Source organism: Crocodylus siamensis, chromosome 4, assembly GCF_052110815.1.
Source record: "Crocodylus siamensis isolate JL-2025a chromosome 4, ASM5211081v1, whole genome shotgun sequence".
NCBI lineage: Eukaryota > Metazoa > Chordata > Crocodylia > Crocodylidae > Crocodylus > Crocodylus siamensis.
The window spans coordinates 200,424,375-200,450,614 of NC_143398.1; the positions used below are offsets into that span (position 1 = coordinate 200,424,375).

General features: G+C 43.8%; 1 protein-coding gene across 1 annotated transcript in view; it reads left to right on the forward strand.

Moving 5' to 3' along the window:
* The window catches only part of PDE11A (phosphodiesterase 11A), a 262,869-nt gene that overhangs the window by 27,141 nt on the left and 209,488 nt on the right, over positions 1–26,240 (forward strand). The window contains exon 2 of the mRNA XM_090045374.1: positions 14,249–14,407. Coding sequence (XP_089901500.1) covers positions 14,249–14,407 — 159 coding nt within the window. The remainder of the gene's footprint in view (positions 1–14,248; positions 14,408–26,240) is intronic.

A 26,240-nucleotide genomic window follows, 5' to 3' on the forward strand; every position in this document is an offset into this window, starting at 1 on the left:
GAATGCCTGGGGTTTCCCCACCCTCCTCTAGTTGCCACTTCCTGCCTTTGCCCCAGGGAGTGGGACCGTGCAGGGAGCTGAGGGTGAGTCTGGAACCTAACCCCAGACAGAGGGATCACACATGTGCAGGGCAGCAGTGATGGAGGATATGCTGGGGGGATAGTGCCCATGCAAAACAGTAGTGGGAGGAGCACCTGCATGAAGTGCCTGGTGTGGTCCCCATGGCTTAGAACTTGGACAACTCTGCTCTATATTTTTTAATCATAGGTATAAATGTATGTTGTTTATTCTGACCTGTAAGTATGATTTCCTGTTACATGTGGTTGCAAGCTGCAGGTTACAGAAACAGATCACTTTAGTCATCTTAGAAAAATCAAATGCCTTGTGATTTAATGGTCAGGCAGCTAAATAACTGAGGCATGTATTTGGCCATCTTAATGTCACTTAAGTTATTTATTATTTCATAGTTTCATAGTTTCTAGGGTCAGAAGGGACCTGAGCAGATCATCTAGTCCAACTGCCTGCCATGGCAGGAAAGAGTACGTCAAACGACCCCAGCAAGGTATTCATTTAACCTTCTCTTAAAAACCCCCAGGGTAGGAGCCTGCACCACTTCTCTTGGAAGTTGGTTCCAGACCCTAACCACCCTGACCGTGAAGTAGCGCCTCCTGATATCTAACCCAAACCTACCCTCCGCCAGCTTGTGACCGTTATTCCTGGTCACTCCTGGCGGTGCTCAGGGGAACAGTGACTCCCCCAATGCCTGCTGATCCCTCCTGACTAGTTTATAACAGGCCATGAGATCCCCCCTCAGCCTTCTCTTTTGGAGGCTGAACAGGTTCAGGTCCCGTAGCCTCTCCTCATAGGGCCTGCCCTGCTGCCCCCTGATCATGTGAGTGGCCCTCCTCTGGACCCGCTCCATGTTGTCGACTTCCCTCTTGAAGTGTGGCGCCCAGAACTGGACGCAGTACTCCAACTGTGGTCTGACCAGTGCTGCATAGAGGGGGAGGATCACCTCTTTGGACCCGCTCGAGATGCATCTGTGGATGCATGACAAGGTGCGGTTGGCCTTCCTTACTGCCTCTCCACACTGCCGGCCCATGTTCATCTTGGAGTCAATTATGACTCCAAGATCCTTTTCCGCCTCCGTGCTGACAAGAGGGGAGTTCCCCAACCTGTAGGTATGGTGCCGGTTGTGCCTCCCCAGGTGCATCACCTTGCACTTGTCTGTGTTGAATCCCATCCTATTCTCATCCGCCCACCCTTGTAACCTGTCTAGGTCTGATTGTAGCCTGTTGCATCCTTCCAGTGTGCCCACGTCCCCCCACATCTTAGTGTCATCAGGAAATTTGAACAGGGTGCTTTTTACCCCCTCGTCCAAATCGCTGATGCAGATGTTGAACAGTGTGGGCCCGAGGACTGAGCCCTGCAGAACCCCACTGCCCACGTCCTTCCAGGTTGAGAAGGACCCATTCACTACCACCCTCTGGGTGCGGCCCTCCAGCCAGTTGGCAACCCATTTGACTGTGTGGGTGTCTATACTACAGCCCCCCAGTTTCTTAATGAGAACGGGGTGAGAGACAGTGTCAAAAGCCTTCCGGAAATCCAGGAAGACTATGTCCACCGCTACCCCTGCATCTAAGGATCTGGTGATCTGATCGTAAAAGGCCACCAGTATGAAAAGTACTGACCTCAGTTTTCAGATCTCAATTACTGTGATCTGTCCCACTCAGCTTAGGGTTTGTTTGGTTCTGTTTAATCTTTTTATCATTCTGTAACTTTATTAGGAGTTGTTCTTTCTCCTTGGGCCTATTTGTGCCTCAGGAGTGTAGTAACTATCTTTTGTCTCTACAGAGTGGGTTATTAACTGTAATCATTGCTTTATCAGTGAGATTCCCTTGAGTTACTTGTCTGACAGTTTCCTTAACAGAGCTAGAAAACTCCAAGATGAATGATTTTAATAATGGTATCAAGGGCCCTGTCTTGCATAGTATTTGAACCCCTGAAAACTGCTATGCACCATCACTTAATTTCAGAAGAAACTGAGGATTTTCAGGCTCCTCATAGCTTGAAAAGAGCTTTGCACCATGCAGGATCATGCCTGTAAATGTGTGTTTTAACCCTGTAATAAATTAAATATAGTATAATTTAAGTAAGCTTCCACAGTTCATAAAGAGAAACAGCACAAAGGTTAAATCTGTTTCTATTTCATCAACTATTTCTTCATTACATCTGAAATATTTTCACAATGTATTATTATTCCTGGAGTGCTGATAATGTGCTCTGCATTATTTAAGAGACTGAAAGTACACAGTCCTTACCTCCTGGGATCCTGGTGGTAGCAACGATCAATCCTCCCGGATGATGGTGTATACATGAGGGCCACCCAGACTTTCGATGCATATGCCTGGGCAGGAATTTTCAGAGGAGTGGAGGCTGCTCAGACATGTCATCCTCCTTTTAGGCCACTGAAACAAAATCCAAAGACCAGACTGAGTGCAGGTATTTGGTGCCTCCATGGCTGTAGATGTATAAGTATCTAGGAATCAAACCCAGGTCTCCTGTGTGGTAAATAAGGATTCTACCACTAAACCATAGGCAACTCCTCCTAGACTCTTACTCTCATGAAAATATAGTAAACTGGAAATGCCAGTGTGGGCTAGAATCTTTATTTTACCATTAGTCTCATTGTGTCATTGTTGAATCACCTCTTGCAGGCATTATGAAAAGTGAACCTTTAGGATGGATTTCAATGAGACAGAGTAGCAGCTTGGCAGACTACATTCTGTGTAGGGATAGGCTTAAACACAGACAGCTGAAAAACAGATCAATGAGGCAAGAGTTAAGATAATTTATCTGTGAGATGTGAAAATACCTTTTAAGTAGTAGGGTGTACAGATTAACTACAATGAGGACTTTGGCCTGGTTACAGCTTGAGCATAGAATCAGCAGAGGGGGAATAGCCAGTATCTTGAAGTGCCAAAAATGTGACAAAACTTCAATAATAAGAATAACTACATTCTGTTCTCCTACATTACAAAGAGGTTAATCATGCAATCAACTCAATTTGGAGCAATCAAATGCACAAATACAAACTGTGGAATGACTACACAGACTGCAGTACTGCAGAAAAGGACCTGAATATGAAAGAGTCACCAGTGATAAAATATGAGAGTCAACAACATACTCTTTTTTAAAAAAAACGCCAAGAGTATACCAGTTTGTGTTAACAGAGGTATTGGTTGCAAGTCAAGGAAGTGATTTTTTGGCTCCATCTACACATTACACTTAAGGTGTGATTAACCAGTTAATTGCACCTTAAGTTGATACCCAGTCACATGTTCAATCACAATAAATGGTGTGATAAAACAAAAAAATACACCACAAAGTTATTCCACAGAAAATGTTTAATAACTTTGTGGCTTGTTCTTATCATGTCATTAATTGAATGTATGGCCAGATGCTCCCCTGTGGCTGGGAGTCCCATCAGCTGAGGAGGTGCATTTGTCAGCTTGCCTTGCAGCTGATGAGACTTACAGCAATGGCAATGCGGGGAATGCTGCCCTGCTGTGAGCCCTGAAGCTAATGGGGCTTGCAGGTGGGAAGCAGCATGTGGAACTGCTACCCTTGTCACAAGCCCTATCAGCTGCAGTGCTTGCAGCAGCAGAAGGTAGGGCAAGGGGAGCTTGGAATCATCCCTGGAATCCCATGCTCCCCCTGCACTGGCAGTAAGGTGTGATAGGATCTGGTGCGTGATCTCACAATCAAGTTTTCTGTCATGCACATGGTCCTGGGTTAGTGCCCCAGTTGCCCCCACCATGGTGCCACTGGTTTAGATGGGTTTGCTTTTGTGTAGAGCAGGGGGGAAGACTAGGTAACTTTGTGAGATCCCTTCCAGCCCTATTTTTCAATTATTCTATGATAACCTTGAAGCATAAGTACAGTGGTTTATCCTACTGTAAAACATGAAATTTCCCCTAAAAAATCATCCCCTGGCTTTTAGATATCACTTCCATCTCTATTCTGACTGACATATATGTCTGCAGAGTGGGTTAGATCTATAGACCTTATTTCTTAAGGACACTTTGACTTCTGTTAAGTTAATCAGGCCTAAGAGTCACAGCCTCTTCAGCCTGAAAGGCATACACCAGAGGTTCCCAAACTTTTCCTTATTGCATATCCGCTTCTAGATTTACCAGCTGCCCACATACCAGCATACATGTTATACTTTAACCCTTTAAATGCCTATTATAATGAAAGTCAAATCTTCCATTACACTAGAGATGTTCTGTGAACCCGCAGGGGTATGTGTACAACAGTTTGGGAACCCCTGGTATCTGCATCTCTTTCCCATTTCTGTTCCTGAATGGTGCAGTGGAAAAGGTGGAAAGGTGCAGAGCAAAGATCTGGCCCCCCTTGTGCATGATCATCTCTCGGTTAATACCTGCTGCCTATTGATACCTGCAGAGGTCACAGGGTACTTTATTGTTGTTTTCAGATACGAAGAGATCAACCACCAGTCCATCAAACTGACTTAGAATGAGTAAGGAAATTTCTGGGTGCAGACTCCATTCTTTTTAATCCGACTTTTTTTTAATTGTCTTTGTATTCATCTCCCTCTTGGTGAGCGCTGCAGAGTGATAGGAAATTTTGCTCTGTCAAGGACTGAAAGCATTGGCTTTCTTTCTGGGGTTGGGCCAGTCATGTTCTTTCTAGTTCATTTATCAGCTCCCCATTAGACTATCCAAATGAAAACAAAACTATTGTTCATGGAAGGAACAGTGTTCCAAAATCTCAGTGAATCCTTATATTCCAGCATGTGGATGCTGTGCTCTGTACAGTGGCCCAGTAGAAAGTATTGGACACAGTGGGTGCATCTAGGTGTGCATATTAACATGTGTGAATAAAAATTGGAGCTTATCACTCTGGAGTTTATTGCTTCTAGGTACATCTCTTCATGTACACCCAGGACTGCAGCATTTTGAGCCAGGGTGGAGCAGCCCCAGCTGGCAAGGATCCTGGAGGCTGCCAGCCCAGGGCTGCTTCCCTCAGCTCAGTGTGCTGTGGAAGGGTTGGCTGGGCTCTGTGCAGGGCTAGCCAGCAGGCAGCCCCTGCACTGAAGCACCCTCATGCCCCAGCCAACCAGAGCAGCGTTTATATGTGCACTGCTATGGAGTAATTAGTGTACTGCACAGTACATGTCTCATGTAGACATGCCCAGTATGGACACTTCCAATTCTATAAAGTGCAGTGAGGGGTCTTGGAGCATCACTCCTTCCTGCTGTTACTACCACTGTAACAGGCCTCTCTGAAACTCCCTGCTTAGCATTCAGAATTTTAGATCTCAAGCAGCATGCTAAATGCTATGTGATTTAGCAAACGTGTTGCCAAAAACACAACAAGGATTTGGGTTGAAAAGAGCAATTTCCACGTTCTGGCAAAGTAAACTTGAGCATCCAGAGGAGGGGGGCTGGATCCAATGATCTCACGAGGCCCCTTCCATTCCTAAACTTCTATGAATCCACATAGAATATCTGTGAAGTAGCAATGTGATCCAGCATGCTTACATTTTCTAGTCTTACCTTCAGTGAATGCCCAATTCAAAAAATGTTCAACATAATAATGTATTTTTAGTTATAAAAATCAGACATAAGTCAGTTTTCACAGTTTTCACTTCTTTGTTAGTTATACTTGATTGCATTCCTCTGATGAGAATGGATGGATGTGCACTTTCTTTTTATCTACTGAGGTATTTGTTCTACCTTCACCACTGCAATCTGTGTGGCTAGGGACAGACATTCAAAAAGCCCGAGCCTGAATTGATTCAATCTTTGCAGGTTTGTCTAACTTGCAGAGATTGAACAAATTTGCAAGTGGACAGCCATCCACTGAAAATGCAGGCATATGCCTGCAGTGGTTTGAGCCAGAAGCTCCGGGTCACTAGAGCAGTCCTCCCTTCCCTTCCAGTGTTGACTTGACACGCGCCAGATCAACACTCAGGATCTCAGTATTGCGCTGTTATACAGGAGGGCATGATACAAAATTATATACACACACACAACCTACACAAACACTCCACAGGTTCATACAAAAATATATGTACATACATAAACACACAAAGATGCACTTTCATGGATGTGTGTTAACACTAGGGGGCAAGTGGCCCCTGTGGTTACTCAGGGTCAGTGTTCCCCGGGATTACTTGGAGTCATTTGGAGTCGGGGTAACTTGAGGTTAATTGGGGTTGATTGATCAAAGGAAAAGCCAGAAGGTGGCAGGGCAGAGGAGCGGTGCCAGGGAGAAGCCGGCACAGAAGCTGGGGCTGGGGCCAGAGCCAGAGTGGAGAGACTGTGGGGGAGCCAGGAACTGGGTTGGGGAAGCTGCAGGTGCCCAGGTAGCTGTGGGAGAGCTTAGAGAAAGCTGCAGGTGCTGAGAGAGGCTGCAGGGGAACCGGGGAAGCTGCAGGTGCCAGGGAGAGGCTGTGAGTGCCAGGGGAAATAAGCAAGGAGCTGCTGGAGGTGGTAGAGGCAAGCCAGGAGATTGGGGGATGCTACAGGAGGTGCCAGGGAGATCGGGGAGAAGGCAGAGGCAGTGAGGCACACCGGGGAAGCTGGGGATGGAGAGAGAGAGAGAGGAATGGAGGGAGAGATTGGGATCAGGGAGAAGGCAGAGGTGGCGAGACACAAGTAGGAATGGAGAGAGAGATCATGGAGAAGACAGAGGCAGAAGACAGAGTGGGGGCTGGAGCTGGGAGGCCAAGGAGTAGGCGTGGGAGGTCAGCGGAGAGGGAGAGAAAGCCTGAGCCGGGGGAAATAGAGGCGGCAGAGAGGAATGAAGCCCAAAGGGAGTTCAGAGAGATGGGGATTTAGTTGGGAGCCAGCAGCAAGACAGAGACCAACTTGGGGTCAAAAAATATATATATCACTTTTATTAGACAGGCAATGTACTATACAGCTCACAAAGTTATTGGTTCCTATACACACACAGACAAGCACCCACACACACACCCACACAATGGTAGCAGGAGAGAAAGGGCTTGGTGGAGGGATTGAAGTCAGGGTGTGTAGGAACAGAGTCCAGATCCTTTGCTTGAGGAAGGAAGGTGGGTGATAGCTATCTATCCTGGGCTGTGAGTTGATCTTTGATGGCCAGTTGGCCATGCTGGGTCTTCCCCAGCAAGGTATTGTTCAGAGGCGGTCGCCAGCAGGGCCTCTGGGTGGATAGGTGGTCTGGTATGGTGCTGGTCCAGATGGAGAGGGAGTCCCAAAGACAGCACACTCTTCCACCCCTTTTATAGGGGTGGGCTACCTGTGTCTCCTATGGGAAGGACATGTCCAGGCAAGGACAGTTTTGCTCAGATGCATACATGAAGATCCAGGTGTCCTCATTGTCTGAAGGGACACAATGGTGAGGTTGCTGGTTTTTGTAGGGTGTTTGTCTTCCAAATGTTGGGTTCCTGTAGGTTCTTTATCTTTCAAATGCTGGGTTTTGTCTCTGTTCCTGGGTGAAGTCTGTGGTTCCTGGGTGAGTCAATGCAAGGCAATGGTCCAGTCGTTGAGTTGATGGTTCGGTCATTGAGTTGATCATTCAGTAGAGGCCTGCTACCATCGTACCTCAAGCACCTTCATTCTTTCCCATTCATCCAGGAACCAATTTACATGAGACTGGTAAGACATGAATCACAGTTACAACATACATCCAATAGGTTATACCAGGGCAGAGGACACAAAATGAGGCTTGACATACAAAATGGAAGCTTGACATTACTTGACATTACTTTACAGACACAGGCCTAAATCATATCAATTAAAACAGTAAAAATCAATACAAACATAATAGAACACTATTTACAATATAAAAGGGGGTTGTTGCTATAAGGGAGTATATGAACTTAGTTTACCTAGTACAACTTGTAATCATGTATAAGGATTAGAGAGGGCAGAGAAAAAGTAAACAGTGGTTGGGGAAGGGGAGGGAATATATTTTCAAATAAAAAAAAGAAAAACTGGGGGTTTTGCTACACCACAGGGAAGCTGAGGTGAGGGTGGGGGGTGGGGAGGAGGGCAGGCCCCAGCAATCCTAAGACTGAGGAGGGGTTTAAACCTCCACCTTGGCCTGCAGGGTTCAGAGGGTGGGGGAAGAGGGAGTATGGCCAGATAGGGGCATAGCCTGACTCCTGTGGTGGGACAAAAGGAGGCAGGGGAGAGTGAGTGGCGGCAGCAGGGAATTAAACCCCCTCCATGGGCAGTTCACTCCAGGCTACTGCCAGGGCTGACCATACCCCCGCTGCTGGAATAGCCAGTGGAGAAATGCAGGTCACGCTGGTTGGACAGGGGACGAAGGTGGGGGGGAATAACCTCTTCCCTGCTTCCTTCTGGGCTGGCGTCTGGCCAGGCCCCCACCCCTGCCGGTCCCTGCTCCAACTAGGGAGCGGAGGGGCGAGGCCAGGCCTGAGTTGCTGGAGCAGAGAGCCCAGTCCAGAGAGCATTTCAGGATGCTGGGGGATTCTGGTTTAACTTAAACCAGGAAGGGGTCTGGGACAGAAGCTGCATAAACGAGTTTGAGCTCAATCAGTTAAGTCTGATACTACATTTAACCAGGTTTATCTCAAACTGGTTTCAGCCATTTTGAAACTGGTTTATGTGCACTGAACTTATGTTCTGTTACAGGTTTAAACCAGTTTCTGAACACTTAAACCAGTTGAGTATAATGTCTGTTCCTAGCCTTTATGTTCTGGTACATGTTGAAACCAGTTTCTCATCATTTTAAACCAGTTTATGTATAACTTATGTCCATAGCTGGTGTGTCTCAGAGACAACATTGCATGTCTAGTAGTCTCACTCATGGGTGACTGGTGTTGTCCTCAGTCAGGGGTGACACATGACATTGGTGTGCCCGCCTGCCCCCTGTGCCCATTGCCTAAGTGGCAAGCATGGCCAGTCAGGCAGTGCACCAGTGCTCTCACGGGGTGCACATGCACCCCTGTGGTGCACCTTCTACGCATTGCCACTGGTCTCACTTCATCTAAACTGGAAGCAAAATCAACTGTGAACTGTAAAATCAATTTTAGTATCTATTAAATTATTTTAAATTTTAATCTTGAAAATTGAGGTCTTTTGATTAAACAGAAGGAACAAGCATTGTTAATAATTTAGCTTTTAGGTACATGCTTCCCTAACAAGATATATCTATGTGTTATGTTAGAATACATTTTCAGTACAGAATACTGCTATTTCTGTATAGTTGAGTGTGGTTATGGTATTTTCTCTATTGGATATGCTGTCTGTTACTGAAATTCCTGTGTTACTTAGATTTTAAGTACAATCAAACACAGGTTTCCATAATCCTATTGAGAGAGGTCCTTTATGCTCATAATATACATTCACATGAATATTAAACGTATGATATCTCTGAGAAAATATACATTTCATTATTTCTTCTGTGGAATATAAATATCTTTATTGATAATTTAATTCAGTTTATGATCTGGAAATCATATACCTACATTCACTAACATAGTTCATGAAATCCTGAGATAACAAAACCTAAGTGAAAACAGATTGATCAAAATGTAAAAATCAGGCTAATACATATTTTTCACACTCATTGTAATATAAAAAAGTATCTAGTTTTTTTAATGTAACATACAGTCTGGCCTGCCTAATATAAAAATAAACGACATTAAGTTTGCAAATTCCTTGAATAAATAATCTCTACTTGCCATGTAATACTTAGGGGTAGATTTCATTGTGAAATTTCAGTCACACTGCTCCCATTAACATTAATGAAAGTTGTGCTACTAAGTCCCTCCCTATACACCATACTGAAAACATAGCCCTTAGAATGCTACAAATGAATGTGACCTTGAAGCCAATTAATGGATGGTACATTTTAAGAACGTTCAGGTTAACATAATATTGTCCTCTACACGAATAGGAGTATTTCATAGATTTCATAGACATCAGGGCTGGAAGGGACCTCGGGAGATCATCGAGTCCAGCCCCATGCCCAAAGGGCAGGAAGTCAGCTGGGGTCATAGGATCCCAGCAACATAAGCATCCAATTTACTCTTGAAGGTGTTCAATGTAGGTGCTTGAACCACCTCCGATGGCAGGCTGTTCCAGACCTTGGGGGCTCGGACAGTAAAGAAATTCTTCCTTATGTCCAGCCTGAAACAGTCTTGCAGGAGTTTGTGACCATTCGACTCACCAAGGCCGAGTACAAGGGGAGAATGACGTCCCGGGATTTGCTCGAGAAGCATCTATGGATGCAAGCCAGCGTTTTGGTCGCTTTATTAGCCGCAGCATCGCATTGCAGGCTCATATTCATCTTGTGGTCAATGATGACCCCCAAGTCTCTTTCTTCTGTAGTGCTATCCAATGTAGCACTGCCGAGCCTATAAGGGTGCTGCAGGTTTTTCCTCCCAAGGTGGAGAACCTTGCATTTTTCAGTGTTAAACACCATGAGGTTCTTGTCTGCCCATTTGCTGAGCTTGTCCAGGTCAGCCTGGATCACCTGCCTATCTTCTGGCGTGGATGCTTTGCCCCAAAGTTTGGTGTCATCGGCGAACTTGGCCAGTCCACTCCTGACTCCAATGTCCACATCATTAATGAAGATGTTGAACAGGATGGGTCCAAGGACAGAGCCTTGAGGGACCCCACTGGTCACAGGGCACCACGATGAGTGACTGCCATCAATTACAACCCTCTGGGTCCGACCACAGAGCCAATTTCCCAGCCAGCAGATTGTGGTGGAGCCAAGGCCGCAACTGGCCAGTTTGGCCAAGAGGTGATCATGGGATACCAGATCAAAAGCTTTTTTGAAGTCAAGATATATGACATCAATCTCTTCTCCCTCGTCCAGGTGATAAGTCACCTGGTCATAAAAGGAAATGAGATTGGTCAAACAAGACCTACCCGCAACAAACCCATGCTGGCTATCCCTTAGGATGTTAGCCTGGGCCAGTCCATCAAGGAGCCTCCTTAATAAACTTTTCTAAGATCTTCCCCAGGATAGAAGTCAGGCTAATGGGCCTGTAGTTAGCCGGATCCACTCTCCTCCCTTTCTTGAAGATCGGCACCACATTGGCCTTCTTCCAGTCTTTGGGCACTACACCAGAGTGCCAGGAGTTTTCAAAGATCCGTGCCAGGGGCTGGGCTATGACGCTCGCCAGCTCCTTGAGTACCCTAGGGTGCAGATTGTCAGGGCCGGCTGACTTGAAGGTATCCAGCTTCTCAAGGTGTTCCTTCACGAGGTCAGCATTTATGGAGGGTAGGGGATCCCCATCACTCGGATCTCCCTGTCCCATAGCAGGCATGGGCGTCCCATGGGACTGATGAAAGACTGACGCAAAGTACCTATTTAATAGGTTGGCTTTTTCCTGGGCGTCAGTTGTCAGTTGCCCCATCTGGTTTAGCAGGGGTCCAACATTGCCCTTGCTTTTCCTCCGGCTCCCTACATATCTGAAAAAGGACTTTTTGTTGTCCTTGATGCTTGAAGCTAGTTGGAGTTCAGTTGCAGCCTTGGCTTTCCTGGTTTGCTCCCTGCAGGACCAGACCAGCGCAGAATAATTGTCCTTGGAGGTGAATCCTGTCCTCCATCCTTTGTAGGCTTTCCTTTTTAGCCACAGGAGGTCCGCTAGGTCCCTGGAGAGCCAGGAGGTCTGCTGTGCCTTCTTGCTGCCTTTCCTCCGTGTTGGAATATATTTAGCTTGTGCATTGAGGATCGCTTCCTTGAGAAGCAACCACTCTTCTTGAACTCCCATCTCCCTGGGGTCACAGTCCCTGAGGGCCTGACCGACGAGCCTTTTGAGCTTGTCAAAGTCGGCTTTTCTGAAGTCAAGGACTTCTGTGTTGCTGACTGACTTGCCAGCTTTACGGCAGATGGTGAAGGTGATCAGCTCGTGGTCGGTGTCACCCAGCTTCCCATCGATCACTAGGTCGCCGATTAGGTCGTCCCCCGTAGCCAGTACCAGGTCGAGCAGCGCTTTGCCTCTCGTTGGCCCATAGACTTCTTGAGTCAGGTAGAGGTCATCCACGCATGAGAGGAAGGTTTGCGACCGCTTGGATTTTGCTGAGTGATCTTCCCACGAGATGTCCGGGTAATTGAAGTCACCTATGACAACCAAGGTCCTGGAGCAAGCGGCCTCAGTCAGTTCCCGGGTGAACTCCTGGTCAAGCTCAGGACTTTGAGTGGGAGGTCTGTAGTAGACTCCCACCCTTGTGTCCCCTGTGCCGTATTCCCCACAAATTTTTACCGAGAGGGTCTCCAGCTGTCCATGCTGGTCACCAACATCAGCTTGCAGGGACATGTAGCTTTCCTTCACATAGAGAGCTACACCCCCGCCCCTTTTGTCAACACGATCCCTCCTGTACAGGGTATAGCCCTCTATACCCGTGGTGGAGTCCCACCAGGTCTCCGTTATCCCAATGACATCATAATTCTTTGCACGGAGCAGGAGGATGAGCTCCTCCTGGTTGTTGCCCAGGCTCCTGGCATTAGTGTACAGGCAGGCAAGTGTCCCCTTGGGGGCTCTTGCCTTGCCCACAGATTGTGCCAGGGCTGGGGCAGGGGTGAGCTCCCTTAAGTGCCTTGGTCTGCTGGCTTTGCAAGGGTTGCTCAGCGGGCCAGCAGTGGCAGTAGTCCCCCCATCCCCCAGAGGGCTTAGTTTAAAGCCTGGTGGAGCAGGTCAGCCAGCCTGGCTGAGAAGAGCCTCCTCCCCAGCGGGGAGAGGTGGAGGTCATCTCTTCCCAGCAGCTCACTGCCTCTCTTGCCAAAGAGCGGGCTGTGGTCATGGAAGCCAAAGCCTTCCCAATGACACCAGCTCCGCAGTCTTTGGTTCACTGCGTGGATCCTCCTCTCCCTCCTCAGCCCATAGCCCGAGACTGGGAGGATCGACGAAAACACCACCTGAGCTCCCAGACCCCTAAGCCCCGCTCCCAAATCCCTGTAGCGCCTCATGACCTGGCTGGGGGTGCTCCAAGCCATGTCATTGGTGCCCACGTGAATAATATTGTATTAATATTGTAGAATTAACATTGCAGCCAATACTGATATTGTGGGAAAAACTCTGGGCACCACTTTGATAATACAAGGGTTGGTGTATAATTTTATAGTTATTCACTTGGCCTCTATGAAATCTTTCATTGTTTCAAAACCCGTGCATTTCTATGTGGCAAACTTAATTGTCAAGCATCATCATTGGCTTCAACATGGCAATTCTGTCTGAATTCTTTTTACCCAGTATTGTTATAACCCAGTATTGTTATATGTGGTGCTTAAGATAAGGTTACTATGTATAAATGAGATTAGAGAAAACAAATTTTCAGACTTGTGTAGTGCCTCTTTTCTTGCAGGGCAGAGTAACTGGTTCAACTTATGCCTAAGCACATTGGAATCACTGAACAAAGTGAATCTAACATGGTAGAACCTGCAGAAGTATAGGGAGACTTTTAGAGAACCCTTTCTAAGAGGAAAAGGAGCAAGCAAGCTAACTTGCTTTGAGACGGAGTTTGATAAGCTTATGAAGATGATGTGACATTAATTGCTGTCAAATTTCTGGACTGTGGGGAGTCCCGCTGGCTGGATGACATGGCCCTGTGCACTAGATCACATCGGTGTGCAGTCAGGCTGGTGTGCAGAGTTGCTCTGGTCCTGTGGACCAGCTCTACCCAGGATCCAGCCTGTGGACAATCCCCATTTCACTCCTTCAGTCTGGGGCTGCAAGGTTGCGTATGACATTACAAGGGATCATAGAGCAAAGAGATTATCCTCGTTTTCTTCTCAGAATGCAGGATGATATTTTTGTCACTTTCAGAGATCCTACACCACTCTGCTCCTCCTCAATCTTTTAATATTGTATTAGTTTCCCCTCTATGTTCCTCATAAGTTTCTATCTGTGATGTTTCATTTATATTCTTCTTGCAATATCTTCTGGATACCTACCTTTGTGCTGTAGAATGGTGCAGTTATCTCCAGTGTCCTCTTTGCTACTGGAATGTAGGATGGACATATGCATTGTGCTATCCCTTTCCACAGCGTGAGTTTTGGAAGGCCCTTATTAGGAAGGACTTATTTCTCTCAGTATATTAACTAAGGAATGCAATTCTGAAGCATGGTACAATAATTTAACAATATAATGCCACTATTGTAAAGACACTCAAGAAAGTATTTAGTGAACTCCTATCCTTGAAGAAAACTCAGACATATAAGATGCAAGTGTTAATACTTACCTTGTTTCCTTTTGTAGGATCGTCGCTTTAATGATGAAATTGACAAACTGACTGGATACAAGACAAAATCATTGTTGTGCACGCCCATTAGAAACAGTGATGGAGAAATTATTGGTGTTGCCCAAGCGATAAATAAGACGCCTGGAGGTGCCCCTTTTACAGATGATGATGAAAAAGTAAGGTTGTGTTTATCTTGTATGCTTCATTTCCTTAGTATCTTCAGAGATATTCTCTGCAAATGTTATTTCACTATTACGGACCACTTATCTAATTATGTAAGATGAAACTCTATCATCTGTAATCAATTGACTTTTTTTGTCAGGGTGATAATATTATATTTTGATAGCTTGCAGGTTCCTAGTGTTCCTAGTGTAGGTTTTTTGAGTATTTATGCTGTCAGCTCAGTTAGTTTGTTGCTTTATCTATCTGGATGGGTTTTCTAATTGAGAATGTGTCTTCTCAACTCTTACATAAAGGTCTAGATAGAACTAATAAAATGTTGCCGTCCGAGCCTGGTGATAAAACAATTGTCACACACAGCAGTAAAGCTGTATTCTACCTGTTCCTTACTTCATGAAGTCAACCGTTAGTTTTCTATTATTGTTTTATTCATTAGCTATTATTAAAAAGAAGCATTGTTTAAAAGAGTTAGTATATGTGATATTTCACTTTCTTTATATTTCACTCAATAAAGACATGATATAGGAATAAAAATTCACATTCTATTATTTTTATTTATGCTTGATGTAATTACCACATTTGATCGTGTGCTGCCTCATATTGGTAACCTTCTGAAAGTAAAATAATAGAGGAGCCACAATTACTAATACAAAATGATTAAAAGAAAGTGTTTCAGAGTTTTGTGTGTTAAAAATTTATGATACAATATGCATAGCTTTTGCATTAAGACACATCTTTTTAGAGAATTTAATCTTAATAAGAGTTATTGCATTAAAAATCCATTTAAAGTGGGAGGGAATTTATTATTCATGATCTCTTTTATTTTACAGTAAACTAATTGTTTTTGACAGTCCTATGGCTGTGTCCTTATGAGACAATCTTTGCTAACCTTTCCCACTATTGGAATCATTGGTTCAGTCCCACTGATGGGAACCAGGGCCAGATTTATATCTCACTTGCTCATAGGCACAGAATCTTCAGCACCTCCTATCTGGATGTGGGAGGGAGGGGGGTGGTGCCCGGCTGGATGTGGAGCAGGAAGGAGGAGATGGCTCACGGGTGAGTGGGGATGGATCACTACTGCCTCCCAGCAGCAGGGCTGGGGCAGCGGTGGCAGCGTCACCCTTCTGTGGTGGGGAAGGGGAGCTAGTGGGTGGTGGCAGCTGCCGCCGCCTCTGGTACATTGGCACCCCTAGGCATGTGCCTGCTTTGTCTTACAGGCTGTCCAGCTCTGATGGAAGCATTAGTGCAGATGTGATTATAGGTGGGAGTTACTTTTTTAAAGCAGTGGGTGTCATCCCTTTTGACAAGCATATCACATATTAGCCCCATAGTCTCCATGAGTGCCACTCCGATCCCTTTCCCTGTCTGATCTTCTGTTCGCTTTCTGCTCCCTGCCTGGTTTCGTGCCTATTCTACTGCTCTGCTTTTTGCTCCCTGACCTATCTGCTGCTATGCTACCTGCTTTTTCCCTGATCTGCTATGTGTTGCATACAGAGGCTGCCCATTTATGACGTCTGCAGTATATCTACATGTCTAGTATACTCTGCATCACATATCTAATGCTAAATACTGATATTTCTTCATGGAATGTTCTCCATAGATTTCTGATTTGGGATTTTGATGCACTCAAGGTTGTTTAAAAATTAATAATGTAGAAAGAGTCCTATGCCCTGATATGTAAACCAATATGTATCCACCAAAAACTTATATCATTAGTTCCTGTTTTTCTCTCTGTCAGGAATGCATATATATCATATTCTAAAACAAAATAAGATATAATATGGGCATATACCAACATTGTGTATGTGCGTGTATAATCATATTTTTTAGAACATGATATATATGCATAAACAAATTTAACATTGCCTGTAAAATGTATAGTCCATATTACAAGAAAACAATTTACCTGGATATGTATTTAACATATCATATATTATTTCTCTTAGAACATGGCATATGCATTGCATGTGTGGCTGTATATAAACAGTTATACACACAAACCTGCTTTTATGGTCTGTGATGCTTCACTCTACAGCTTTTCATTATATTCTCAGAGCACTTTTATAATTGTGAGCTAAAATTATGTGTATTGCCAGGTGCACCTACACTGAAGTCATTTGACACCTTATTGTGTGTCTTTTTGAGAACTTGGTGAATGTGTCTTGTAGTAGAATCCAGCTTCTCTGATATCATTATCTTCAGAACTGACAGTTCTTTGACTACAGGTCTGCCTTTGAACACCACTCTATGGCACATCTTTTCTTAGACAGCTTTCAGACTTTGAAATGTTCTATTTTTTATGTGAGCCATGTTTAGGTAGTTACTTTTATACTACAACTGTCATTTTCCATGCCTACCCCTCAGTTTGCACTGGGTTCCACACCCTGGCTAGAGTATATTATCTTGCATTGTGGAATCTAAGAGGGTCTTAAAGTTGTACACCTGTATACTTACATGTTAGGAGTTCTGGGTTTTTTTAACCACTCAAGAAAAAGCCCCATTCAGCATTATGGGGGTGTCTCAAAGCAAATGTGTACTGAATATCCTAAATGTTCAGTTGTAGTTCAGATAAGATTTTAACGTTAAGAAGTGAGGCAGTGAATAATAATGTACCTTCCTTCACACACAGATGTGTGTACAAACAGACTATAGTATGAATATTGACTCTATATACATGACTCACACATTTTTAGTCACCAATTATACATTTTAGTCAGACATTGAGGTTAACTAAAATAGTGAAGTGCATGTTGTGTGGATCCAAGATAGAAGAGACAAAGATGAACCTTGTCTTGTCTTGTCTTTAACCCCTTAAATGCCAAGTATTATTCTAATGAAAATTAAATCCACCATTACACAATTTCTCCTGCTTATCTCCCCAGAGATGTTGTGTGTAACCCCAGGGGTATGCATACCACAGTTTGGGAACCTAATCTAGTCCAACCTCCTGCTTCCAGGAGTTTGTAACTATTACTTCTGGTTTTCCCCAAGGATGCCTTGGTGAACAGTTGTTCACCGAGCCCCTGATGTACGCTCCTGATGTAGCGATAAGCCACTCTCAAGTCCCCTCTCAACCTTCTCTTTTTCAGGCTGAAGAGTCCCAGGTCCCTCAATCTTTCCTTGCATGGATTTGCCATGCAAATCTCTGATCACATGGGTGGCCCCTCTCTGGACTGTCCCGAGCTTAACCACGTCCTTGTTGAAGTGTGGTGCCCAGTGCTGAACTCAGTACTCCAGCTGCAGTCTCTCCAATGCCAAGTAAAGTGGAAGAATCACTTTCCTAGTTTTGCTGGAGATGCGTTGATTGATGCATGCCAGGGGATTATTTGCCCTGTTGGCTACAGCATCCCACTGCTGACTCATATTCATACTGTGGTCTATTATTACCCTCAGGTCCCTTTCATTTATGGTGCTGGTTAGTTTGGTGTTGCCAAGCTTGTAGGGGTGTGTGTGGGTGGGGCGGGGTGGAGCATTTTAGATTTCTCGACATGTAATTTCATCTGATTCTGATCCATCCTGCTGGCCTGTCCAGGTCCACCTGTATCTGCAGCTTATCTTCAAGCATGAGCACACTCCCCTATAATTTGGTGTCATCCGTGAACTTGGCCACTGAACTCTTTACCCACACATCTAAATCACTGATAAAGATGTTGAAAAGCATCTATGTATAATTTAGACCAAGCACTTTGCAAGCTGTGATGTGCTACTGTGCAGTATTATTAGGCAGAGTCTCTTGTAGACGTGCCCTCTGATTCAATGGGTATCTTTTGGAAAGAAGCATCTTCAATTAATGGTAATGTTTTGCTTATTGTTATGGAAAGGTTCTCCTTAAATAGAGACTGGTGCATAAAATTTTCTCCTTCAGAGAAATACACAAGAATTGCCATCTTTAAAAATGCCCACTCTCTATCAGTGTTCTTAGTGTTCACTGCTTACAGTGTGTACAAAAGAAACCAAGGTTACTGTAGAGAATACAACACCTCCTTATGCTTTTGGAGTGAGAGAAAAACTGCAAGAAAGAGGAATATGCAGGGACGGAGAGGCAAGAAAGAAGCAGTGGTTGTGTGTGATGGGAATTGTGGACTGGAAGAGGGAGTTAAAGGGGCAGGCAAATAAGAGAAGCAGAAGAGAAAAGTTGGCATAACAGACGGGGAGGGTAAAAGTGAGAGCAAAGATTGAGAAAACAGGAGTGTGCATTGCAAAAAGAAGCTTATGAATGAGCATGGAGGGAAACAAAATGAAGAGTCAGAGAGAGTTGATGGCAGGTTAGTGACTGAAGAGAAATAGAATACCAGCTCACCCAACTCAGGTATTAGGATAGGGCTAAGTTGGGTCTGATCAAAGCTGATATTGGGAAGGCTCAATTTGTGTGTGTGTGAGGGGGGAGTTAATCAGGATTCACTCCCACAGTATGCAGACATATAGTAAGAGGCAGACCTTGCTCTGAAGAGCTAACCATGCAAAAGTTTGGAATATTTTATAACTGGTAATTTATACTATAAAATATATTTTTACATTACTATACAATGACTATAAAAGCACAAGTTTATACTCACTGACTAATAAGGTCTCTTAATAAAATTCCTGGCTCTGTGGTTCATCTCCAAAATAGAGAATGATTTTTCCAAAACAGAGAAATATATGGCATCAGTGAAATGAGTTAGACAACTGAAACTAAATCCATGTTTGATCTGGTGTAAAATGCTGCATAAATTTAGCATGTTTTCTAATAAGTGTGAGTGAGAAGTATACTGTGAATATCCTTTTTTGTCAGTATTATGTGCTTTTTATTTATTAGTAATAAATGTAAAACTTTTAATAAATCAAAAACAGTGAACAACAATAAAATGTTGCTGGAAAAAGTGAGTTGTTACAAGAATTACTGTTTGGTAATAATAATATGTACCTTAATATAAATAATGGTTTTTAATAGAATTGGAGACGTATTGATTTGGTGTATACTGCAAGTAATTCAAAAATGATTGCCTTTCTAAGGTTTCATTATGTGATGGAATCCTTTGGCAGGTGAGAAGGGAAAATCCTTGCCAACTGAAACTAATAACTAGGTACATATTGATGCTGAGAGAGATGAGGGGTTATTGTTTCTGCAGTTGATATAAGCTGTGAGATGTCTTAATACAGAGACAGGGAAGAATAGATATTTCTCTGTATTTCTGGGAGTCATGCTGCTATGGTACCTTCCTGGTAGCAGATGGAGACTTCTCAATATATAGGCCAGTGATTCTCAATCATGACACCACAGCACCCTGTAGTGCCGTGAGATCCTTCTAAGAGTATTGTGGGGTGCCACACAGTCTTAGCATTGTTAGGTGTGCAAACACCTACACAAGATTCACAAACTAAACCCAAAGATTTCAACAAGGAATCCACAAACTGAGAGAGGCAATGCACCATCAATTTGTGTATAAGAAGCTGTCTTATCCAAATCGCACTTGTTTCCATCTCTAGCAGGTTGAATTATTCATTTTGCTTTATTTGTTGTAAATGTGTTCTACTTGTATTTTCTAGTCTGGTGCTTACATTAACTGACTAAACTGAGCTTGTAGTCTTTGTTCTTTGTTCAAACCAAGTTGTTTGAAACCTGTTTAAAAGGTGAGACTAGGATTTGGATTATCAAAATTCAGTAAGATGAAAGAATGAAGAATAGATTAGGTTATTAGTAATAAACTTCTGTCGTAGAACTTCTGTCCTAACAGTAGCCAGGACCCTCTGAGCATGGTGGCACACCCCCTACAAAAAGGTGCTGCTGACACTGTTGGTGCCTGCGGGTGGTTACTGGTTGCCACTCGACACACTCCCTGCCCACCACCAGTTAGACATTTTCAAACTATTTTAGAGGCAGCATGTGTGTTTTTAGACTTCTTTCTTTTATAAATAACAGTTTACACTTGGCTGTTCCTTACCCCAGGAATTTTTAATTAAGATATAATTTTTAAAACTTAAAATGATAACCACATAGAAATGTTAATTACAGTAAATATGTATAATTTAGATCTACTACTGGTTTGACTTTCTTTACAACATGAGGGAGATGACATGAACAAAAGTGGCATTTCTGTCTATGTCAGCAACACGAGATATGGCCAGAAAAAATCATTCCAGCACTGCACTGAAAACAGTATTTCCCTCATGTAGAAATTGTATAGTGCATGAACATGGACGTGAAGATGAATGATGCCAGTGTCTCGGGTTTTAACTTTACCTGTCATATAATAGGATACTGAAGGTAAAGTAAGAGCAAATTGTCTTTCCCAGTTGCTAATTTCATAGTTGCTACTGTCATGAACACATTGTTATTCTAAATCAGTTTGTCAGAATTATGTCAGGATTACATTAAAAGTCCTGTAGTCTAAGGAAAAGTGAGAACATACCTGGGACTATCCCTAACTAGTGCCATTTCATAGCATTCAGATTCATGGGAGCCTAGCATTTTCTGTGGTAGATGTCTTGTTTAGGTGTTTTCCCCCAAAACTGCTATGCTGTCAGGTTTTTTCAGTCAATGCTTACTTAAAATGTATTACAAATTGTAATGTACTACAAACTCTGGGAAGCCACAGAGTATATTACATGAGAGTTCTGTAGAACATCTTGCAGTGTTTAACAGGCAAGCTTTGTGATAGTGTTAATAAAGGTATGGACACTTGTTAAAGCTGAGGAAGACTGCAAGGAAGTACTTTCCAAAATTTAGATAGACATTTCTGAGTGAACAGGGCAAGGGGCATACATTCAAGAAGCCCGAGCCTGAATTCATTCAATCTTTGCAGGTTAGTCTGACCTGCAAAGTTTGAACCTATTTGCAAGTGGACAGACACCTACTTTTGAGTCAGGAAATCCAGGTACATGCCTTCAGTGGCTTAGGCTAGAATCTGGGGTGTGCTAGATAGACCAAGCCCTCCCTTCCCTTTACGGTGCTGAACTCGGGGTGGGGGATTAATTCCAAAAAGCCCTAAGTGGACACTGTTCTGTCTGCCTTTGTTTCAGTGAAATTGGAGACACACACACATAGACACCCCTCAGCATTAGCTACCATAGGGGTGGTGTGACCATGCATGGGGTCCCTGGTGTGGGAGAGGGGAGAATCTCTGTTTGAGCAGCAAGTGTTAGAGGTGGTGGGGGGGAGGTCAGGGAGAAGCCAGGCAGATGTTGCTGTGACTGGAGTCTCTACCTCCTTCTCAGCCAGCTGGAGCTCCAGCTAGGGAGAAGGGGGGTAGGGCCAGTCCCAGGAGCAATACACAGGGGGTGTACACGAGTGCACATGCACCCTCTGAGCATGGTGGCACACCCCCTACAAAAAGGTGCTGCTGACACTGTTGGTGCCTGCGGGTGGTTACTGGTTGCCACTCAACACATTCCCTGCCCACCACCAGGAGGAACCGCTGCCAAAAACAATCAAGATATTGATGAATTTGGTTCATTTGCATACTAGAATCAGTTAACTTTGATAATAGCACTGATAGTGCCGGCGGTGCCTGCAGGAGCTCCCGCTTACCACCACCACACTTCTGCTGCTCCCACCCCACTCCTGGCACCACTGTGCCATTTCAACTGCTTGGGGCACATATTGTTCATGGCCAGCCCTGGTCTCTGAAGTGGACAGCCCAGCCTAGGGCTGAAAAGCATTCTGGGATGCCAGGGGACTCTGATTTAATTTAAACCAGGAAGGGGTCTGGGACACAAATTCTATAAACCAGGTTGACCCAAACCAGTTAAGTCTGATACTACATTCAAACAGGTTTATCTTAAACCAGTTTTGGCCATTTTGAAACTGGTTTATGTGTATCATTTAAACCATTTTTTGTGTAACTTCTCTTCCTAGCCCAAGTGTTCAGGTTCTGAGTGTTGAAGTTCAAAAGGTTGGTGTGCTCACCTGGCTTCAAATATCTGTTCCCGCACTGCCTTGGCATGGGTGCCTGGTGGTGGGCATGGTGAGGCTTCATGCAACCACTGAGGGGGAGCTTGATCACCCTGGAGAAGACCCGCAAACTCATCTGCCACAACTTTGAGTGTATATCTTCAGTGGTGGGGTCTCCTGTCAAAGGTCCCTCATGGTCGGTGGCTCCTCCTGGCGGATATTCGTGGGGCTCCACCTCCTCTACACCTCTTCCTTACGCCAAACTTGGGTGGGCCACTTGATCTTGGTATGGCTGATCCTCCGGTCTTGATGATCTGTGTTCTTCATGCCCTTGCTGGTATCAATTATTAACCTTGTTTTTCTTGCTGCAGTGTACACGTCTGCTGGGTTTCACCCCTCTTGGTTACCTCTCCTGCTGTATGCCAGCTACTCGTCAAATCTTGGGAGCATCCCCTGTGTTCGGGTCTCAATCTGACCCTCTCGATGTGGGCTTAACAACTAAATAGCAGAACAAAACCAAACCATAAGAAACAACACACAAAATACACACAGGCAGGAGGAAATGAAAGAGAAAAAGGACTTAAAAGAGGGCAGATAGGAAAGAAGAGATCAGGCTAAACAGCCCTTGCTCTCTCCCCACCCTGAAGCCTGTGCCTGATTGCGTCCCCTGATGCTGCTCCGCTGTCTGTCTTTGTTGAGAGCATCCTCCATTTCTTCCCTGGTCAGCCCCTCTCCTATGCTTTGGAGTTGTGGGATCTCAGTGTGGAGAGCCGCTGTGGTCTCCCGCATTCCTATGGCTCTCCCTGGAACCAGATCTTCCCCCATATGCTGGTGTTGCCTGTGACCAGCGTGGGGTCATGTTGCATTCATTGCCGCCTGAGGAGCCTCTTCCCAAATGGGATCTTCCTTTGCACGCCAGCGCTGACTCCTGCCAGCATGGAGAGCTTCTGCAGCCTCTGCTACCTTTCCTTTTCTCCCCCTTCTCCCCACGTGTTCGCTTTTATCCCAGCCAGGCGGTGATCACTCCTGAAGTCACGAACTGGCCCCAGCTGTAGATAAGCACGGCTGGTGAACCGCACAGGCTTCTCTCGTCACGTGTCTTGCATCTGGAGTCCTGTAGCAGGTAAGTAACTTCTGATTTTGGGGTCTTTCTTTTTAGAGTGTGTGGCCCCCGTCCCGGGTCCCCCTGTGGGGAGGGTTTCTAGTTCCCCTGTGGTTGTACCCCTGGGACAGATGGTATGCTGGCTGGTTCTTAAAATTTGGTTTATCCATTATCAATGTTAACTGATTCTAGTATGCAAATGAACCAAATTCATCAATATCTTGATTGTTTTTGGCAGCAGTTTCAGAAAGTATTAAAAAATGAAAGTATATAACATTTAAGGTGTGTTATTTCCTTCTGTGTCTGTTGTTTCTACTCCCAGAATTACACAAAGCAATTAAGAAACAGTCTGTTTTTTTCAAAATCAGAAGACTAACTTGTATAATAAAAAGACACTTGGGAACACTAGTAAAAAGAATTATATTTTCGATTAGAATTAAGTAGATAATAGCATTTTAGGAAGTTGTTAACAGAAAATGATATATTCAACATTTGTGGAATTTTTAATGCCCCTTAACTGTAACTAGGTTTATAGTTTGCATTATGTAGAATTGTGGAATGGTAGGTTTCACATTTTCAAAAGTATTTTCTATTTTTTAAGGAATATATTCAGTTTCCTATTTTCTGTAGACTCAATGCAGCTGCAATAAAAGTATTAATAATGAGTCTGAGTGAATTTTCCATACACACTGGATATTTTTCACTATGCAGTAAATTTCTTCCTGCTAAGGCCCACAGATCTGTCAAAATGGATTCTTCGGCCTGCTTGCAGCTTGGGGGCAGAACCAGACCTGTCAGTGCCACACATTCACTTGACTCAGCCAGGCCTCTTGGCTTCAGAGCTTTTCTTCTTTAAAATAAGTTAAAAAATAGGATGCTTTATTTGGTTTTGGTAGCATATTTTATTACATTTTTTCCAAAGTTGTAGGCATTATGTTATGTGTACTTAATATAACTGCAGTAGTGTTTTGGTCCATGTGTATTCTTTAGTACATTCTTGCCCTAAAATTAACTTGATTTTCTAAAGACCCCCATCCCCCCATAATTTTACTCAGTCCAGTTTCCCTCCCATTTAGATTTCCAAACAGTCCTTATTTGTGTACCCTTTTGCCCCTTTCCTAAAATGTTGAGATTAACCCTAACCCCCAGAGGGAGAAGAATATTTAACTCTTCCACATCTGAGTAGAGAACTCTTTCCTGGGAGGTTTCTGACTCCTACGCTATATGGTAGTTTGTTGGATACTGTTTTTTGGAGGGAGTTGTGTAGAGCCATATTTCATGCCTCTCTCCTGTTTCTTCCCATGTTGCACTATATTTAAACCCTCCCCCATTTCCTTATTCTTTTGCTTTTAACCCTAGAATGTGTTTTTACTTTCCCATTTTCCTAATTATTTTGGTTCCCAACACTGCCATTTTTTTTTTCTTCCCCCTGTGATAGTCCCCCTTCCTTTTTTCCTTTTCATCTCCCTTATACTATCATTCAGTCCTACTCAAATCCTCTTGAATAAATCTCTTGGTTTTGTACTTCTCCCAGTCTCCTGGTTTTTGTAACCTTGGTATCTTCTTACTCTTGGGTTTAACAGTTTTCCAATCTGTATTATGATGTTGCTTCATGCTCAACATGTCAGTCTCAGGCTGAGATTCCAGAGTGCTTTCCAGTAAGTTTAATTTCTCGAAGATCTTAAGACCTTTTTTCTTCTTTATGATCTACTGCTGTTGTTGATGTGTAAAGATAAGGTTAAAAGGAAAGCCCCATCTGTATCTTATATTGTCTTCTCTGACAGATTCTGTAATTTCAGTCAGTTCCTTCCTTCTCCTTAATGTTGCCTGTTAAAAGAGGACTTGAAACATTTGTATTTTATATCCTCCCAGAGTACCTTCAGAATCTGCTGCTTTTGTTCAAAACAGAGAAAAGGTAGTATCATGTCTCTTCAACTGACTGAATGCGGGGAGTGCAAATAACTCTCTGTGCTTTACCTGCAAGGACTGTTGCCTTTTTCCGGCAGTAAATATATAAATATGTAAATATTAAATATTTATACCTAAACATTATTATACATTCTTTAAATATTCTGTTGGATCTCCCTTCTCCACACCTTCTAGGAGACATCTTATGCTAATTTTCTTCTCTCAAGAATGTCTATAATCTCAGTTTTCTCTGCACGCTCCTTTTCAATTTTTCAACCATCTTTATTTTATTTTGCAGATTTCTTGCTGATTGCAGGTTTTCCTCCACTTCTGTCTCTAGGTTTGTGACCCTGCCCCTTACTTTCTCTTATTGTTGTTTTGATTTTTATCACACTGTGCCTCTGTAAAGGATTGTAAAGCTCTGATTTCTGAGATTAACTCATCCAACTCCTCTCTGGTCAAAGGTACTGTTGTGTCTTCTTTTCCCTGCTTATTCTGTTTCCCCCTGTAGCAGCCATCTTTGATTCTACAGACTCTGTGAGCTGTTTTGAATGAAGCTCTCCCAGCAGGTTTTTTTTCAGGGAAGTAGCTTTGGAGCTGGAAGGCTTATGGTACAGCAGGTATCTCACGCTTAGTTAAATTGGAAGCCTCAACCTCTCTAGTCTTGGCATCCTCCTAGCCTTGAAAGGAGTAATGCATCTGCAGGGGAATTGTTCAGAATCACGAGTTTGAGCTAATTCCTGCTTGACTTAAGTAGTTTCATTGACTGCAATGATATTAATCATGGCAGGATTAGGTTGTTTATGCTCTGAACATGGTTTCATGAAACATTGCATATTTAGCTTACTGGCCTCTATGCAACTGATTGTATTAATTGTGATTCTCATAAGTGACGGACACTGTCTCTTCAGTACTGTGGGCTACACTAGTAACAAGAGTTGCA